The sequence below is a fragment of the Podarcis cretensis genome, assembly GCF_951804945.1.
Source record: "Podarcis cretensis genome assembly, chromosome: 12".
Lineage (NCBI taxonomy): Eukaryota > Metazoa > Chordata > Lepidosauria > Squamata > Lacertidae > Podarcis > Podarcis cretensis.
This window is the reverse complement of record NC_137181.1, coordinates 27,570,304-27,589,438: the sequence shown is the minus strand read 5'-3', so window position 1 is coordinate 27,589,438 and position 19,135 is coordinate 27,570,304. Positions and strand designations below refer to the sequence as shown.

Here is a 19,135-nt window from a genome sequence, read left to right as displayed (position 1 = left end):
ATCATGCTGTGGTTTGCATGGCGCCAGCAACAGATGGCTCTGTGAACTACAACGTGAAGAAGGAAAAGCAGTGTTGGCAGATGAGGATGATGGAGATAGAGATGGGGGCAGCCCACTCAAGTGAGTGAACAGGCAGGTGACAGTGCAGGTGAGCAGGTGGCCCAGATGATGAACACAGGTATCAGGTAGCCTAGGCAAGCCGCAGAAGAAAACCCAGGGCAGCTCCCCAGCAACCATTCAGCTCTGCTGCCACTGCCCACCGCCCACCAATATTGCTGCTTTGGCCTCAGCAGCATTGGAGTAGAGAAGGAAGTAAGCAGAGAAACATGGGAACTCCAAGCAGGCAGCTGAGGAACAGTCGGGACAGCAAAGAAAAGCTGTCCATAACCATCCTACCACTTCGCTGCTCCTCAACTTCTGCAGCCATGGCCAAGGCAACCATGTCAGTGCGAGGCAGGGAGTATAAGCAGAGGGGGGGAGGGGGGTCTAAGGGAGAAGGTGTGGTTGGGACAAGTTCTAAGGAGAAGGGGGAGTGGAGGTTGCGATGATACGCAAAAGGAGAAGATTTTCAAAACCTATACTGTCTCCAATAGTGTTTTGCAACCCGCTCCTCAATAATCTACTAAGAATATAATTAAGGAGTGCTACCTGATTGGTGGTTTCGTTTATTGTTTCCAGAAGTTTTTCAACGGCTGCCTGAAGTCGAGAACTGATATTTAAAACCAGCTCTTCATTTTTGGGGTCTACTTCCACTCCAGCAAAGCCATGCTCCGTGAGGTACTGTGAGAGTTCAAGGCCTTCATCTGTGACTTCTGACCACATGCTAGGCCCATCACCTTCTACATCGCTGCCATGATACGAAGACGATGCCTTTTCTACACAAAAATAATAATAATGATAATAATAATATGAATAATGGTGTCCTGTAAAGCTTTTTGGTATTAAAAATGGTAAAACAGGTTCATATATATATATATACAGAATGAATTATGATCAAATAAATAGTACAAATAAACATATATAATAATATATGGCCATACTTACACTGTAAAAGCAGGACATCACAGCAACAACAAAAAATACATTTTGCACTAAAAGTTACACAAATAAGGTAGAGAGAATGTTAGCAAGCAGAAACAGGCAATAGAAAAGGAGATACTAACAGAAGAAAAATATTTTTGTAGCATGCTATAGTCTATTCCTCTTATAGTGGGTGCATAACTGGAAACTGATCTTATTGGCTTCTGTTAGTGTGTCCCAGTTTGGAATAAGCAGCTGCACATTGCAAGCATATAGAATGTAAGCAGACTGCACTTCAGTACCACTTTGAGCCATAACATTCAGATTATGTCCTTAATAAATTACTATTGGGCAATTAAATCAGGGAACTATTCATGTCGACATCAGGGTTTGTTTTTGTGTTTGTTTGTTTAAAAAGATATACCAAGTGGGCTGCAATTCTATGGACGGATATATGGGTTGGGGAAAAATTATTCCTGATCTCAACTGGCCTGCTTGGGGCCAACTTTATCTCTCCTTAAGTCTCCTCCTGAGAAGTCTACTCCCTTAGATTTCCCAGCAAATGAAGTATACTGTCTCCACCACTAGTGTAAATTAAAACAAAACAAAAGAGCACCCTGCCTCTGTGTTTACCCAATGTTGCCTTTTTCTCAGATCTCAGTTTTGATCAGTATTTTCCAGTTTAAAATTAAAATCCACTGTCAGTAATGAAGCCAGCAGCAGCAGCAGTTTTGCAAGAGCTTTCATGTCCAAAGCAGCAAAAAGGAAGTCCTGGTTCAGATGTAAGAGTCATCTTAAATTAATAAACTATGATTTCATGTCATCAATAATAGTCAAGGACTAAAGCACAATTTCTCCATTAGGTTGCAATGTGAACCTGCCATTAAAAGAAGAACTGGAGGCAGCTGGGTAGGAAGAGACAAGAAGGGAACGCACAGGCACACTCTTCTCAGGCCTTTAAGGACTGCAGTTTTCTCAGCTCTGTCTGAATCAGGACCATGGCAAGAGGTCTATATAGGAATAACTTTATAGTGCCCTTTCCTCTTTGGTGAACTAGTCAGTATGAATTGCAGTAGGCACCACCAACACATCTTGCTTGGGCTTTCAGAGCCTTGGTGTACCACTTTTTATAACATCCATGAAATATTTTCCTTAATATGAATTACTGTTACATATCTCCTTTTATAGTTTTCGTAAGGCCAACGAAAAATTCCGTAAAACTGCAACACTCCATGAACAAAAATAAAATAACATAGTTTTTATATGAATGGAATGAATAGCTGGATGAGTGTCAAGTTTACATTCACATGGCACCTTTCATCTGCACAGGATGTCAAAGCACTTTACATGCCCTGCAGGATTCAAACTCAGAGCCATCAGCGTGCAGTTCCCTTAGGGATTTGCTGGCAAATGTTTTCGGCCAACTCATTGCGCAACATTTAGGATGGATTTGGAGAAAGGAAGAGTTTAAAAACTTTCCAAACCCTTCTTAAAAACAAAAACAAAAGCAAAAACTTTCTACAAACGTAACCGCTCACCCTTTTTACAATATGCAAAGTGTTACTATTCCATCAGGAGGTGAAGAGCCTCCTGGTGTCAAAGCGTATTTACTGCAGGAGCTTTAATATCCTCAGAGTAGAAAGGACCTTTGAGATGCACATCCAGGATACTGTTTGGTCAATGTTAATACATTGGTTAAGGCTGAGTCGAGGTGAAGCATAACCCCGTACTGAGCCACCGACACCACTTACGGACGCAACGGATGCTCTTTGAAGTTCACCCATCTTTAAGTACTGACCAGGTAAGAGACCCTGCTTAGCTTCTGACAAATAAGAACCTGGAGTACAGTAAGCAGAGCTACAGAAAAGATACAGTCAATTACAAAGATATATTAGTTACTGCGTATTCTAAGCTATGTGCAAAGTCCAATGGGTATATATTACTCTGGCCCAATCCACAACTTCATTACACTGCATGCCATTGCACAATGCCCCCTTTGACCCAGGAAATAGGGCACCCAAGCTTGCAGCTTTGGCCATGCGTCCTCACTATTAGTCCTTCTGGGTAGGGCATTAACTTCAGAAGGTGCATCACAGCATGCCTCAAGTAGCTGTAGACCTGAGGAATGGTTGTGGGTTAAGAGTCTAGCAGTGCCATGCAGTTCAGCAAAGCTGACTCCGTTGCCAGTTTAACTCTTGTCTTCCAGCTATATCATGCTTTTCATGGAAACAGAAATGCACCCTTGTCATTTAGGTTGCAGAGATTGTAGGTTTGCTTGCTTTTCTAACCCCCCTTAAGTAACATGAGATTTTAAAACTGTTGCTAACTAAAAAAAACCTTTAAACTTATCCTTGCAGGGAAAATGCATGTAGTTCACATTAATCTACCATACCCTATAATCTAAGTCCTGACAGGAAATTTTTGCTGAGCTTGTATGGCTGGATGTATTGTGCTTCAGTAAGCTACTTTAGAATACAGGATGCTATTTTCATAGAATTACACAGATGTGCAAGAACATTTGAACTTCTTAAGGTCTATGAGGTTTTCATGCATCAAATCAGCAGGTTTTGTGCTGACTTAGCCTTTGTTTTAAGCAGCTCGTGTTTTTTCAAGTGTTTATACGTACAATTATGAAGTAAATCTCCCTTATGTATTCCAGTGGCAGAGTGGCTGTGAAAGGATTAGATAGATAGATAGATAGATTCTTTATTGTCATTACACAAGTGCAACATTGCACAAGTGCAACGAAATTGGATGCCATCCCTTAAAAACAACAAAAGCAAAACAACAACAACAACCAAACAAACCACATTCCAGCCACACCCACACCCACACCCATCAAACTCCCAGGTCACACTATCGAGTTACAGCATTTAAAAAGGCCACAGCTCTTGGATAGAAACTATTTTTCAGTCTATTTGTCCTTGACTTGATGTTTCTATATCTCCTGCCAGAAGGCAGTAGTGCAAACAGACTGTATCCCGGGTGAGATGCATCCTGCAGGATGTTGTTTGCTTTCCTAAGACAACGGGAACCGTACAGTTCTTCCAAGGATGGGAGAGGATGACCAATAATCCTTTGGGCTGTGGTTATGACCTTCTGGAGCACCTTCCTCTTCCTAGCTGTACAACTGGAGAACCAGGCACAAATACAGTATGTGAGAATGCTCTCTATGGAGCCTCGGTAGAAGGACACCAGCAGTCTCTCACTCAGATTGTTCTTCTTTAAAAGTCTGAGGAAATAAATTCTCTGCTGGGCCTTCTTCACCAGAGCAGTGGTATTTGCGCTCCAAGTCATGCCCTGATCGATAGTCACTCCCAAAAACCTGAATTCCGCCACCCTCTCCACCCGTTCCCCTTTGATATACAAGGGCTGAATGTCCGCCTTTTTACAGTGATTACAGTGGTTCCCCGCAAGACGAACGCCTCACAAGACGGAAAACCCACCAGACGAAAGGGTTTTCCGTTTTGGAGGCGCTTCGCAAAACGAATTTCCCTGTGGGCTTGCTTCGCAAGACGAAAATGTCTTGCGAGTTCCTGTGGGTTTTTTCCCCTCCCCCCCTTTTTCTAAGCCGCTAAGCTGCTTATCAGCTGATCCGCTAAGCCGCTAAAAGCCGCTAAGCCGCTAATAGCGCTAATCCGCTAAGCCGTCAATGGGCTTGCTTCGCAAGACGAAAAAACCGCTAGACGAAGAGACTCGCGGAACGGATTAATTTCGTCTTGCGAGGCACCACTGTACAAATATTTTGAAGTTACGGTACATTTCTAAAGCCTTGTGTTGGCTCTAGCTATTTATTAACCAAACAGCTCTAAGATTGTGACAATTGGTACGAGCAGCTTCTGTGATTAGATGGGACCCATTTATGCCCTGTCCTAATGGAAGCTGAGCCAATGGTGGGATGCTCAACTCTGGCCAAGAGCTCATACAATCATGCTTGTTCCTCCATCTGGTACCACACAGTGGTGCCAACACAGAGGGGAGAATTATTTCCCTTGGTTCACCTCAGGCTATACTTATGGGGCTGAGATGTAGACTTTGCCTCAGTTTCTGGCAAGCCTATGCAAGTGGAGGCTGAATAGCAACAGGGGAGCGAATGCCTTGGTGTGAACAGGGAAAGTGTCAGTATGACAACAGACCCAAAACAACTTCCCACTCCTCCACACCTTTGCAGTTTGATTCTGGTTGCTATTTCACAGGAGCTGTGAGTCAAGGATGCCATTTTAGGTGGTTCAACACCAGAAGCTACCTTCCATTCCTAACTGTTCATAATGCACAGTCTAATCCACTGCACTAACAAACATTAAACCCGAATAATGCATGTTGGATGGCCAACTACTCTATTCTTTTTTATACATAATATTTAGCTAATTTGTGGGAGAATAACACTGATTCCAACGAAACCTGTGGAGTGTTACAAGCTTTTATCATTTACAAAGGAAAAGCTGAACAGGGACACTGTAAAATAACTGAATCATTGAATGCATCGTGAAGGCTTCAGCAGTCCATGACATAAGCTCTCTATAAATAAGAATGAGTTGCTGGACGTCTTACATTAATGTCACTTCTATTTACATAAGGTATAGTCCCCATATATAACCTATCAAAAATGATCCTTTCTGTGTTGTGTTTGGTGCTCAGACATAGCCAAATCCCAACCTTTCCCTTGCCATTCCGTCTATCCTGTCCTTATGCTATCTAAACTTCCATTTACCTGTCATGAATTCAGAATAGTTTTGCAATATATACTTTACTCTGGCTTACACATACAGCTTCACCCTACACTAGTGACGAAGACAGCTGTTTCTTTAGCCATCTATAGTTGCTGACCACACCCAAAAGCAAGCCTTCCTTGAAGAGTCCAAAAGAAGGCCTTCATTCACACACCCTCTCAAAGAAGCATCTCAATGAGTTACATAAAACCAAAACAAAGCATGAAGTGACAGATTATGCTAAATATATGATTGCATCTTAAGATGAATTTTTAAGATTAAAGACTTATATTTTAAATCCGCAATTCCTAACAACTGTTTTATATGAGAGGGCGTTTCTTTGTATTTTGATGCAGGTTTAATTAATCACACAATTTTTGTAAAAGCTAGAGATTTCTCTCTTCCTGTGCAGTAACTTTTATGCTGCTGCCATCTTAACAGCGCTACTCATTTCCTCTTATTCATCCGTGCCTCTAGGAAGCAGAGTCATGGCACATTAACTTGGCTTGGACGTATTCCAAAATTATTCCAATCCTTATTGCACTAACAGAACTCGACAACAGGGGCAAAGCAACTGCTTATATACATTTCTGAAGGCCTGGGCCACTCCCACTCCCAACATGATTGACTATCTAAACTTCCAAGCTGTGAATCATAACTCAGAGATTAAGGGCCAATGGCAGAGGCCCAAATCCTAAATTGTTCTGTGATTGGATATCAAATCAGAACACAGAGGCTCAGAATCCTTAATCCAGACTCAAGCTCAAGCAAACACAGACTACTGAATACGTAACAGGCAGCAACACTGGTGTAAGCTCCTTCAGAAAGTCTTAGATTGCTCCTGAACAAAGAATTTTGCATTGATCTGCAATAAATATCAATAGTTAAGAATAAATACAATATGGTTACATAGCAAATGTTTGTGTAGGTGCACCAACACAAATCATGGTAACCTGCATATGATTTATATGCTATGTTTTACTGGTATTTTACCCAATTTGGGGTCTTCCTAAAAAAAGCTCAACTTTTGGGGTGTCCTAGTTTTACATGGAGGCACTTTCTGCATTGGAATTTTGTCTTATCTTGGAATTTTGAGCTCTTGGTACAGCACTAAATATGACATAATAGGCATCACTGAAACCTGGTGGGATAAGTCCCACGACTGGAATGTAATAATGGAGGGATACAATCTATTTCAGAGAAACAGACCAGACAAGAAAGGAGGAGGAGTGGCGTTATATGTCAGGGATGTGTATACCTGTGAAGAGATCCAAGATTTAGAACCTCAAAGCCAAAGTGAGAGCATTTGGGTCAAAATTATGGGAGAGAAGAATAACAGGGACCTCATTGTGGGAGTTTACTATAGATCCCCAAGCCAAACGGAGGACATAGATGATGGCTTCCTGGAACAGATGGCCAAGCATGCAAAAGGAAGGGAGATAGTACTAATGGGGGACTTCAATTACCCGGATATTTGTTGGATGTCAAACTCAGCCAAGAGCATAAGGTCAAACAGATTCCTCACTGGCCTTGCAGACAACTTCATTGTCCAGAAAGTGGGAGAAGCAACAAGAGGAACAGCCATTTTAGATCTGGTCCTAACCAGTATACAGCGGAAAGGAGCAGCCAAGCATACTAGGACTCAATTTCTTGACTTTAAGAAAGCCGACTTCATAAAACTTAGGGAAGTGCTGGGTGAGATCCCATGGACAGTAATACTAAAAGGAAAGGGAGTTCATGATGGCTGGGAGTTTGTTAAGAGGGAGATAGTAAAAGCACAACTTCAGGCAATACCAATGAGACGGAAACATGGAAGGTGCCTAAAGAAGCCAGGGTGGCTATCTAAAGAAATTTTAACTGAGTTAAGATTAAAAAAGGATGTGTACAAAAAATGGAAAAGGGGGGAAACCACCAAAGAGGAATTCAAACAGCCAGCACATGTAGACACAAAGTCAGAAAAGCTAAAGCACAGAATGAACTCAGGCTTACTAGAGAGGTTAAAAGCAACAAAAAAAGGCTTTTATGGGTATGTTTGTAGCAAAAGGAAGAACAAAGAAACAGTGGGGTCACTCAGAGGAGAAGATGGTGAAATGCAAACAGGGGACACAGAAAGGGCTGAACTCCTCAATGCATTCTTTGTCTCAGTCTTCTCCGATAAAGAAAACAATGCCAGACCTGAAGAATTTGGAGCAAATGATTCAGCAGAGGAAACACAGCCCAGAATAACTAAGGAGATAGTACAAGAATACTTGGCTAGTTTAGATGTATTCAAGTCTCCAGGGCCAGATGAACTGCATCCAAGAGTATTAAAAGAACTGGCAGATGTGATCTCAGAACCACTGGCAGTCATCTTTGAGAATTCCTGGAGAACAGGCGAAGTCCCGGCAGACTGGAGGAGGGCAAATGTTGTCCCTATTTTCAAAAAGGGGGAAAGAGAGGACCCAAATAATTACCGCCTAGTCAGTCTGACATTAATACCAGGGAAGATTCTGGAGCAGATCATTAAGCAAACAGTCTGTGAGCACCTAGAAAGGAATACTGTGATCACCAATAGTCAGCATGGATTTCTGAAAAATAAGTCATGTCAGACTAACCTGATCTCGTTTTTTGACAGAATTACAACCCTGGTAGATGAAGGGAACGCAGTGGATGTAGCCTACCTTGATTTCAGCAAGGCATTTGACAAGGTGCCCCATGATATTCTTGTAAAGAAGCTGGTAAAATGCAGTCTTGACTATGCTACCACTCAGTGGATTTGTAACTGGCTGACTGACCGAACCCAAAGGGTGCTCATCAATAGTTCCTCTTCATCCTGGAGAAGAGTGACTAGTGGGGTGCCACAGGGTTCTGTCTTGGGCCTGGTCTTATTCAACATCTTTATCAACGACTTGGATGATGGACTCAAGGGCATCCTGATCAAATTTGCAGATGACACCAAATTGGGAGGGGTAGCTAACACCCCAGAGGACAGGATCACACTTCAAAACGACCTTGACAGATTAGAGAACTGGGCCAAAACAAACAAGATGAATTTTAACAGGGAGAAATGTAAAGTATTGCACTTGGGCAAAAAAAATGAGAGGCACAAATACAAGATGGGTGACACCTGGCTTGAGAGCAGTACATGTGAAAAGGATCTAGGAGTCTTGGTTGACCACAAACTTGACATGAGCCAACAGTGTGACGCGGCAGCTAAAAAAGCCAATGCAATTCTGGGCTGCATCAATAGGAGTATAGCATCTAGATCAAGGGAAGTAATAGTGCCACTGTATTCTGCTCTGGTCAGACCTCACCTGGAGTACTGTGTCCAGTTCTGGGCACCACAGTTCAAGAAGGACACTGACAAACTGGAACGTGTCCAGAGGAGGGCAACCAAAATGGTCAAAGGCCTGGAAACAATGCCTTATGAGGAACGGCTAAGGGAGCTGGGCATGTTTAGCCTGGAGAAGAGAAGGTTAAGGGGTGATATGATAGCCATGTTCAAATATATAAAAGGATGTCACATAGAGGAGGGAGAAAGGTTGTTTTCTGCTGCTCCAGAGAAGCAGACACGGAGCAATGGTTCCAAACTACAAGAAAGAAGATTCCACCTAAACATTAGGAAGAACTTCCTGACAGTAAGAGCTGTTTGACAGTGGAATTTGCTGCCAAGGAGTGTGGTGGAGTCTCCTTCTTTGGAGGTCTTTAAGCAGAGGCTTGACAACCATATGTCAGGAGTGCTCTGATGGTGTTTCCTGCTTGGCAGGGGGTTGGACTCGTGGTCTCTTCCTACTCTATGATTCTATGATTCTTATCTGAAAAAGTCTTCAGTTCCAGACCAGATAGCATTCTTGTATAATACCACATGGAGTTCTGTACTATTGCACTAGCACAGTGGTAGATAATTATTTGCAGGCACAGCAAGTCCTTGATTATATAACCATCTCTAACATTAAACCCCCAAATCTACTGGGATTTATTTGTTTAGCTTGGTTGACATACTACACCAAAAGAATAGAGTTGCTTACTAAATTCCAGTCAGCTGTGCTATCTCAATTTATCACCAAATGTGTATTTTGGCCTTATGTATCATTTAAAATTGAGAGGGTATTTTATAGGAACTGATGTTTTTAACTATGTGAGTTCAGCTGACATAGTTGGCCAATTCAAGGAAACAGCATTTAACTTAATATTCCAAACCATTTCTTATAACATATACTGGCTGTGTTTGTCCATCACAATAAACCATGGTTTAGTGTAATAAGCACCAACCACAAGTGTCATGGTCAAGTCACAAGACTCTTTTACTCCTACATGGCCAGGAGGAATTGGAAGCTTTTACTTGCCTTTTGCTTTTCCTTAACCAAGCTTTGTAATCTGGTGAGACCAACTATGGCTAACACGATTTTTCTAATCTAAAAAAAATATCATTAAATCAGAGTGAATTTATAATTCACACATTAGAGAAACTTAAGGTACACCTAAAACAGCCTTAAATATATATCCACTACTTTAGCATAACTCTTGTTTAAAATTCATTAAGTGTCATGGCACCTACCCTTTGGAATCCGCCCCCCCTCCCTGGTCACATATTAGACAGCCTGTCTCTGTTGTCCTTTTGGTGCCTCCAGAAGACCATACTCGTTCAACAAGCCTTTTAAGTGGAGATCCCAGTCTGCATCTGTACTGGAACTATTTTAACTGTTTGCATACATGGAACTGTTTTAAAAAGTTTGTATTGTTTTATACAGAATCATAGTATCATAGAATTATAGAGCTGGGAGGCACCACGAGGATCATCTAGTCTATGCATGCTCAACAGGTCGATCAACTATGAGTAGATCACAGTGTCTTGGGAGTTGGAAGTGCCTGATCCAGAGCCTCAGGCTCTACTGAGTGAGCCATGTGATAAGGGCATATATGAAATTGTTTTAAATTGTGTGTTTTTTCTCACTTTTTTGTAACAGATTTATTTGTTTTTATAATTGTATATTTTATTCTTATAACTTACCCTAGGATCTTGTGACAAAGGGCAAGTAAAATAATAATGATAATGATAATACAAACAAATAGTAAGCAGGGCTCATAATTGGAGCCAAGGATAAAGGCAGCCCCCCTCTCATACTGAGAATGGAAGGTGTAGATTTCTTCATATTAAACTATGATGCACTCTTACTCTTTCTGTTCACAGAATGAACAATTCATTTTTATAATAAAAATTAGAAGCCTTTGTGCTGAAACAGGTAGCGAACAAAATGTCATGTCATTAAATTCTATGCTCTATAAATCAGTATGACAAGGTTCATCAGTGTTTATTTTTAAATACTGAGACAAGTTAGTACAAGTTTAAGAAGGCAAGTATAGTCTTGTATTTTACTGCACACATTACCTATGCTCCAAAGAGCAGAATTACAACAAATGACTAACTGAGGGCCAACATAGATGAGACATGGGGAGTCCGGGGCTGGAAGTTGTTGTACTACAACTCCCATCAACCACACCAAGCATGACCAGTAGTTATGGTACTACCAACAACTAGAAGGGGTACCAGGTTGCCTATCCCTGCTCTATGGTAATGTCAAACAACAATCACAAAACAGTTTCAAAACCATTTTGATAAAATAATATACCGTATCGGCCTGAATATAAGCTGCACTTTTCTCTCAAATTCCGACTGTGAAAAAGTAAAGTGTGGCTTATATTTGTGACCCTACGAAAAATATCCAGTATGCAGCCAGGAGCGCGGGGCAAACAGCACCAGGAGCACAGCGAAGGGGTGCCCGCCCCGCACATAATCCCCCGTCCTCTCCCCCAAGGCTAGGAAGGGAGCAGCTTATATTCAGGTATTGTCTTTTTTTCTCCCCCCCCCTCCGACTTTTAAATATGCAGCTTATATTCGGGTGCAGCTTATATTCCGGCCAATACAGTATTAACTACATAATACTGCCTAAGTAGAGTGATCCTAAACTAGCTTTTTCTCCTGCATAGACACAATTCTTTTTTATTTCTCATAAGGTTTTATTAAGGCTTTTTCATAATATAATACAATAAAAAACTAACATAAATAAGAACAAAAACAGGAAAAGAAAATAAAGAGAAAGAGAAAAGAAAATGCAGATTTTTGTCTCTCAAAGGTAGATCTGCGTCCTACACAGAAAGGGGTGGACCCTTCCAGCTCTCCCCTGGGAGCTTCCCTTTCTTCTCCCTGTCTCCCACATTGGGAGATCTTCGCTTCCCTGCCTCTCACTCTGGGTCATTCACCAACCAACCATCACCTTCATGTGTATATAATTCCAATAATGTCCCAGATTAGAGGACACCAAGGAACGCCAAAGAGGAAAAAAGAGAAAAGGAAGGATATAAAAAAGAATAGAAGAAAAAATGGAGAAAGGAAAAAAGAAAAATCCATAAAAAGGACTTACGATGTTCCGTCTGTCAGTTATATACGTAAAAAATATAAAATATTCACTCTAGGATGACATCCAACTGTTCTACCTTCTGCTAGGCAATAGTTCCCCAATCTTCAGACCCAAATGTCTCAGGTTCATTCATTTTTTCTTCCACACAAAAAGTAATTATTAACAAATGCCAGCAATATTTTTTCTCCACTAACTTCAACAACCATTCATCCACACTAAGCAATACTAAACATTTTCTTCTTTATTCACACAAGTCTCCCCACTGTAGTCAGACTACAGAGATACAATTAAAGCACTAATTTGCTTTTGAAAATCCAGATAATGTTCCATTCATTCCCCTGTTGTCACAAGCATCTGTTTGCAGTGATTTCTGGTTAGAGACAAGCATGCAACCTCAGCATTACTTACACCATACTCTTTGAGTTTTAGCTTCCAGTGGTACCAACAAGGTGAACCGCAAAGTCTTTGCGGTTTCACAGTCATTGTCCTTAGAGTAGTAGCTATGAAAAGCAGCGGAGGAAAGGGGTGGGTAGAAACTATCTAACACTTATTCTGTTCCTCAGTCCTGAGAAAGAAATCTGCTGGGGAGTCCTGTCATGTTAATTAAGCAAAACAACGGTTGAAACAAATGCAACACACTTAAGAGGCTTTGGAGGTGGCTGGAAGCCATCGCTGACCTGCTATGGCAACCTGAGGCCCATGGGCCACAAGCAGCCCACAGGGGGTTGTTTAACCAGCCCCCAAGCCTCCCCTGAACCAAGCCACCTGCTTGTCGAGTCCCCGCGTGCTGGGCTAAACTGGAACAGCACAGCGCGGGGACTCGCTTCTGCAATGCTGGAAATGGCGCCTACACAGACGCTGGAAATTGCGGGCATGTGCGTGATCCAGCCCACGGGGTAATCTCCGTTGGAGTGAACCGGCCCAAGCAAGGTAAACCTTGCCGACCCCTGTGCTATGGGGTTAGGAAAAGGGGAGGGAGAGACACAGGCAGGTAAAATAGACAATGGAAAGATTCTTACTCTTCCTCCCAACCCCACCCTGCCAAAAGAAAATCTTGCAGACCTAAATCTGCCTAAATCTACCTACTCAAACTCTCATACCAAACATATACAGTTCTTCTCAATGCAACACCAATCATAACAAAAATACACAGCCACCCCATCTCCAAACACTATGTACAAGGAAAGCTGGTCAGCCAGGGGTTCTTGAGGAAAATGAATCCTCACAAACGTGTTAGAACCTTCTCTGAATAACTTTCCATGTCACCCTCTTCCAATGTCCTAGTATCCTTTTTCTTTTTTTAAAAAAGGGCTTTTGATTTTTTCTTCTTGATTACACAATCTCTTCCCACACCTCCTTTCTTGGTGGCCTATTGATATATCCCCAGAGGCACTAGGTCAGTCTGCCAGTAGGAAACCAGGCACAACGTGCAAATTTCCTATCACCATTCTGCCACATGAGCAAGCAGACCACACTGAGTGGAGAGAAGAAGGAAAAACAACAGAGCAAAAGACAGCATGATCTTTCTCGTTAGCACAGGAAGACTAAATAATGTAGAAATGCCATAGAACAGAGATAACGTTAACAACAAGAGAACCCCAAAGCAATTTGCAAACACCTAAACTTCGAGAGGACTGTTGCATACCTCAGGAGTAAGATTCATACATTTGACGGCAACCTCCACTCTACCTATTCCACAGCAGTCCCAGGCTTTTAAAAAGGCTATTAAATAGGAAAAAAACCTCTGGGAATTGCTTCATTGGCATTTTCATAAGTCCTATTTCACTGTAATTTGTAAATCTCATCAGCATGAGTTACATAGAAAACATTTAATTAAAATTGTAAGACGTTTTAGCTTCAATATTCGGCAGCCAAGCATGCAAGTTCATTTCCAGAAGCATTTTATCAACACACTTCACTTTATTTCAGTAATAATGTAGGTAGGAACATTTCCTTAGTGGCCCTGTAAAAGCACTCATAATGTAAAACTAAGAATGAGGTAAGACCGCTGGTCAACATATTACAGTGTTCCGTCTCTGACAATGCTCACACAAGAAATTTTAATGTTGAAGTGTAACAAAGGATACTCTATTGCTTAACATTAACTCCCAATCTCTGTATGTTTACAGTACCATAGTAAATATAGACAAGGATACATGTTCTAAAGTTCTAAGACCTACTGGTGCTCCCATCTTCTGGTAATGTGTGTGCTTGTTTTATTTTGTCTGTTTGATTAGCCATTACTAAGGTCTCATTTGGTTGCAGTATTGTTAATTATGGTTAAGAGACTGGGAGTGTGCTATGACCTGGAATACTCCCTCTTCTGCACAAATTATTCCCTTTCTTCCATGGTCTTGTTAACTAGCATTTAGTGTTATGTCTAAAATCAGCCACGGCTAGCATCAATGCAGCCAGATTTCTTTAACTAAGGTCTGGAAATCTACTTCAGCATCTAGTTTCAAGCACTGGTAATCAGGAATGAATATAATAATCTGATGCCCAATACATTCAGTTTTCTATTTTACTTACAGTGGTACCTCTGGATGCGAATGGGATCTGTCCCGGAGCCCCATTCGCATCCAGAAGTGAACACAACCCACGTCTGCACACCGCGATTCGCCACTTCTGCGCATGTGTGTAACATCAGTTTGACCGTCTGCACATGCGCGAGCGGCGAAACACAAAGTAACACACTCAGTTACTTCCGGGTTGCCACAGCACGCAACCCGAAAATACTTATGCTGAAGCTACAACAACCCGAAGTATGACTGTATTTATTTATTGCAAATTCAACACAGAAGTATGTGGAGATCCTCACTGATGCAGAAATATCATCTTTACAATGGAATGGAATAGGTCAAGAAACTGTGATTAAGTCAGGTTGCAATATTAATGGCTGAACATAATGTCCTGTCTACTTGAAAGTAAGCTGAGCAAATGAAGCTCTCCGCACAAACTTTGAGATTGCTGCGGCTTACAGAAGAGAGACACTGGAGTTGTCATCAAGCTTGTACTAAGATGTACCGTATTTTTCGCCCTATAGGACGCACCGTCCCATAAGGCGCACCTAGTTTTTTTTGGGGGGGGGAAATCCCCCCCCCCAGGGAATTTCCCCGCCCGAGCTTCCCCCAACTCCAGCCCCCAAACAGGCAGCTCTCTGCAAGCTGTGGGAGCCCAGCGCTGGCTCCCGCTGCTTGCTGAGAGGTCCACGAAGCCTGGACGCACTGAGCTCAGCGCGCGCAGGCTTCAGCATGCAAGCAACTCTCCACAAGCAGCGGGAGCGCACCCGCTGCTTGCTGAGAGGTCCGCGAAGCCTGGACGTGCTGAGCTCAGCGCGCGCAGGCTTCAGCACGCAGGCAACTCTCCACAAGCAGCGGGAGCGCTCCCGCTGCTTGCGGAGAGGTCCGCAAAGCCTGGAGAGCGAGAGGGGTCGGTGTGCACCGACCCCCCTCGCTCTCCAGGCTTCACTGAAAGCCTGCATTCGCCCCATAGGACGCACACACATTTCCCCTTCATTTTTGGAGGGGGAAAAGTGCGTCCTATAGGGCGAAAAATATGGTAGTTGTTGCCTGATACCAGTTAATTGTCTACCTGCTGCAGAATTAAAAATGTTGAGCATAAATCATTATATTGTTCAAGCACACTACTTCAAACACACACACACACAAAATTTCTGCCAAATATCAATATTCTCACAGCGGGGTAGTGGGTTTTGTTTATCCAGCTCCCTGTCTTTGTCTGGGACCTACAAAAGCACATCCTTCAACATAGAGCTGTGTTCTACATCCCCAGTTGGTGGTAGTGATGCTTCTGAATACCAGCTGCTGGAAACTACAGAAGGGGAGAATGCTCTTGTGTTTGGATCCTGTTGTGGATTTCCCACAGGCTTCTGGCTGGCCATTGTGAGAACGAGACACTGGAAGAGATGGACTACTGGCCTGAACCAGCAAGATACAATTAAGTTCTTAGAAATTTACATCCCATGGAACCAATGGCATCATGGAGCCCACTCCATTCCATGGAAAAGATCCAATTAAAAATTAAAGCCCTAAACTATATAAATCCAAACTCAGTTTTCGGTTTCTTATTACAGAATTAGTTTTAGAGCCAAATTTTAGAGTTCCCTTCACACACCTGTTGTTGTCAGTACAGATTCCAAATAGCTTCCACATAAAAGCAACAGAGAGCATGGCCTCATTGCAAGTACCTGCTTCGTATGCCACACAGATGCTTGATTTTGTGGAATCCTCAGCTCTGGTCTCCCATGCAAGACTTTTAAAAGGTAACTGACATTTAGATGAGCGATCCAGAAGTCCTACAACATGGCGGCCAATTGTTTCTTCTACAGCTACAGTCGTCTTCACGACTTCCAACAGAATCTTCAACAGTCTGTTATTGGCTTTCTGCAAGGCACATCTGGAAACAGAAAACGGAAAGCGAACTCAATCAAAATTTGTGCATTGAGAATTACACATTACACAACGGTAACAAAAATATTAGATGCAGGGTTTAAAGCTGCAGACAAAACTTAACGAAATCCAAGTAAGCAACAAACGGTAGAAAGTTGAGCGATTGGCATATTAACTCAAACTGAACCAAATACCACTTACTTCCACATGAATAAAGTTAATGACTCAAAGCCATGGATAATGGAACATCAGAACTAAATGACTCCCCCAGGTAGTGTAATAAGCAAAAGCGTTTACTAGCATACTCAATGGTTCCAACTCCCAAGGAGAACAGGATGTTGGATGAGATGAAACTTTGATCTGATCCAGGAGGGCTCTTACAGTATTTTGATGGCTAAAAAAAAAAATATTTTCTGTTGTTTGATCCTGTGTATATTAAGTTCCCCTATGTTAAATGGAGCCTACCCCAAATAATCATGCATAGAACTGATCTTTTGAGCACCAACTTATGCATGTTTAAGAGATTTTTGGGGCACTTTTGAGGACATGTTTGCTCAGAACCAAGGCCCCATCTGCACTATACATTTAAAGTAACATTACACCAGTTTAAATAGTCCCAGCTTCTCCTAAAGAACCATGAGAACTATAGTTTAAGGGTTCTGAGAGTTCCTCGGGAGGAGAGATTGACTTTTAAACCACTTTGAGAATCGTGCAGAGAAAAGCACAAGCGACATTACATGGTTCTTTTTATTGTAATCACACAGCTTGTATCTGTCATCCAGCAAAATCACTGTTACGAAAAACCAAACTGTAAATGTAGGTTAGAATAAATGTATAATAATATCATGGAGCTTAATGTATATGGACAAATCAGTTTCACATATAGAACACAGCCATAGTTGTGGCACAAGGCACTAACGATCACTACAAATTCCAGTGATAATACGGCTACTTATTTAATTCAGTAATTAAATTTTAACACCCCACCCTGAGTTTTTAATGCGTAAGCATTCAAAGTAAAAAGAGACAAGGATCCAATCCAGGCTCATTTTAGTCAAGCAATGCCTTGAGATGAAAACATCTACAGATCTGTAGTCACATTACATAGCTTGACTGCTAGCAAAGTGCTAACATATCATTGACATTGACCTATCAGCCTCAAAGTTATGCAATTTCTTCCAGCTGTTAGCATAAAGTTTCTCAGGCTGAAATATCTCAGTCTTCTTAACAGCATACCTTTCTTTGGAAAGGATATCCGGAGAAGTTTCTTCATGCTTTCCTTCACCTTCACCTTCACCAATTTCCTCTTTGGATTCATTTTGACTTACATTTTCACCCTGGGTAAGTTTTGGCAATGGCAGAGAGGAAAAAAGATACAAAAATCCCGTCATATTGGAATCAGCACGCTTTTCTGCTTCACAGTCATGTTATGAAAACGGGAGGGGGAAAACCCCCACACCATAATCCACAAGCTTTATATAGATTTAAGTAATAGTTAACTATCCTGTTATCAGATACCTCAAGCTACAGATTGAAATAGTTTAGTCACAGCCTATAAGAATCAAGTTTGCTGTGCTAAGTAAACAGTTTCTTAGTTCCTTGTTGGGCGTTACTACAGCAACATTAAAATTAGAGTTTGCTTTCAATATCATGTCAGCTGCCTATGCCCCACCTTCTTATTCAATCAAACCCCATTTAAGTAAATCTGACACCTAATAGGAAAATGTCCTGTGCTGAAAAGAGCAACAATAGCAAGGCTACTTCATTTACATTCCGCAGCTTCTAAAGACAGCCAAAGTCTACACTACCTGTGTCTGAGTACCACTGTTTTTTAGCTCACAGGGTAGCTTCTCTCTCCCTGCCAGGAGCTGCTCCTTTAGTGATTCTAGTTCCTCTAAAAGCATTTGTTCTCTTTCTGCGATGATGCTTTCACTATCCAGTGTGTCACTCTAAAAAAAGAAGAGCACACCACTAACATTAGAAATACCACAAAAGGAATCAGATATATACTGTATCTGACAATCATAAGGCTGGGTCCCAGATATGACACCGTTAAAAATTCTGTTCATTTTGGTCACAGGATTAAAGTGAAAACCAGTCTAAAATTAGGACACTAAGATAAACAGTTCAGTAGTGTGTGTGTGTGTGTGTGTGTGTGTGTGCGCGCGCACACACACACACACACAAATATTTTTATGTGTATATGGGTTGGCTCTGGACTTGCATTCATGGAAGGAACCCAGCAGACACTCTCAGCTGCAGGAGGACCACAGTGATTTTTTCCCATTATTCCTTTCCCTTGCATCCACCTTCTATGCTGTTCTTGAGGGTTCTGTAGCCCTCTGGAATAGCTTTCCAGGTGGCTGCAAGGGCAAAGGAGAAATTGGGGCTCCCCTTCCTCTATGCAAATAAAACTCCACTGAACGCAAGTCTGGATAGAATCTCTCTCTCTCTCTCTCTCTCTCTCTCTCTCTCTCTCTCTTTCTTTCTTTCTTTCTTTTGCTCTCTCTCTCTCTGTGTACATACACAAGAGTCTTTAACATATATTGGCAAACAAAATGTATTCATTCTGCTTAATCAATTCTGCCATAAGATTGAC

The 19,135-nt window shown here is 41.8% G+C and overlaps 1 protein-coding gene across 13 annotated transcripts in view; it reads right to left on the bottom strand.

Moving 5' to 3' along the window:
• AKAP9 (A-kinase anchoring protein 9) overlaps nucleotides 1–19,135 on the bottom strand; it is a 115,827-nt gene that overhangs the window by 46,401 nt on the left and 50,291 nt on the right. For 12 of the 13 annotated variants that reach the window (XM_079948393.1, XM_079948398.1, XM_079948396.1 and 9 more), the window contains 4 exons: nucleotides 18,345–18,485; nucleotides 17,773–17,873; nucleotides 16,335–16,543; nucleotides 649–875 (listed from right to left, as the gene is read on the bottom strand). In XM_079948393.1, coding sequence (XP_079804519.1) covers nucleotides 649–875; nucleotides 16,335–16,543; nucleotides 17,773–17,873; nucleotides 18,345–18,485 — 678 coding nt within the window. The remainder of the gene's footprint in view (nucleotides 1–648; nucleotides 876–16,334; nucleotides 16,544–17,772; nucleotides 17,874–18,344; nucleotides 18,486–19,135) is intronic. The other variant, XM_079948403.1, reaches the window with a different exon arrangement.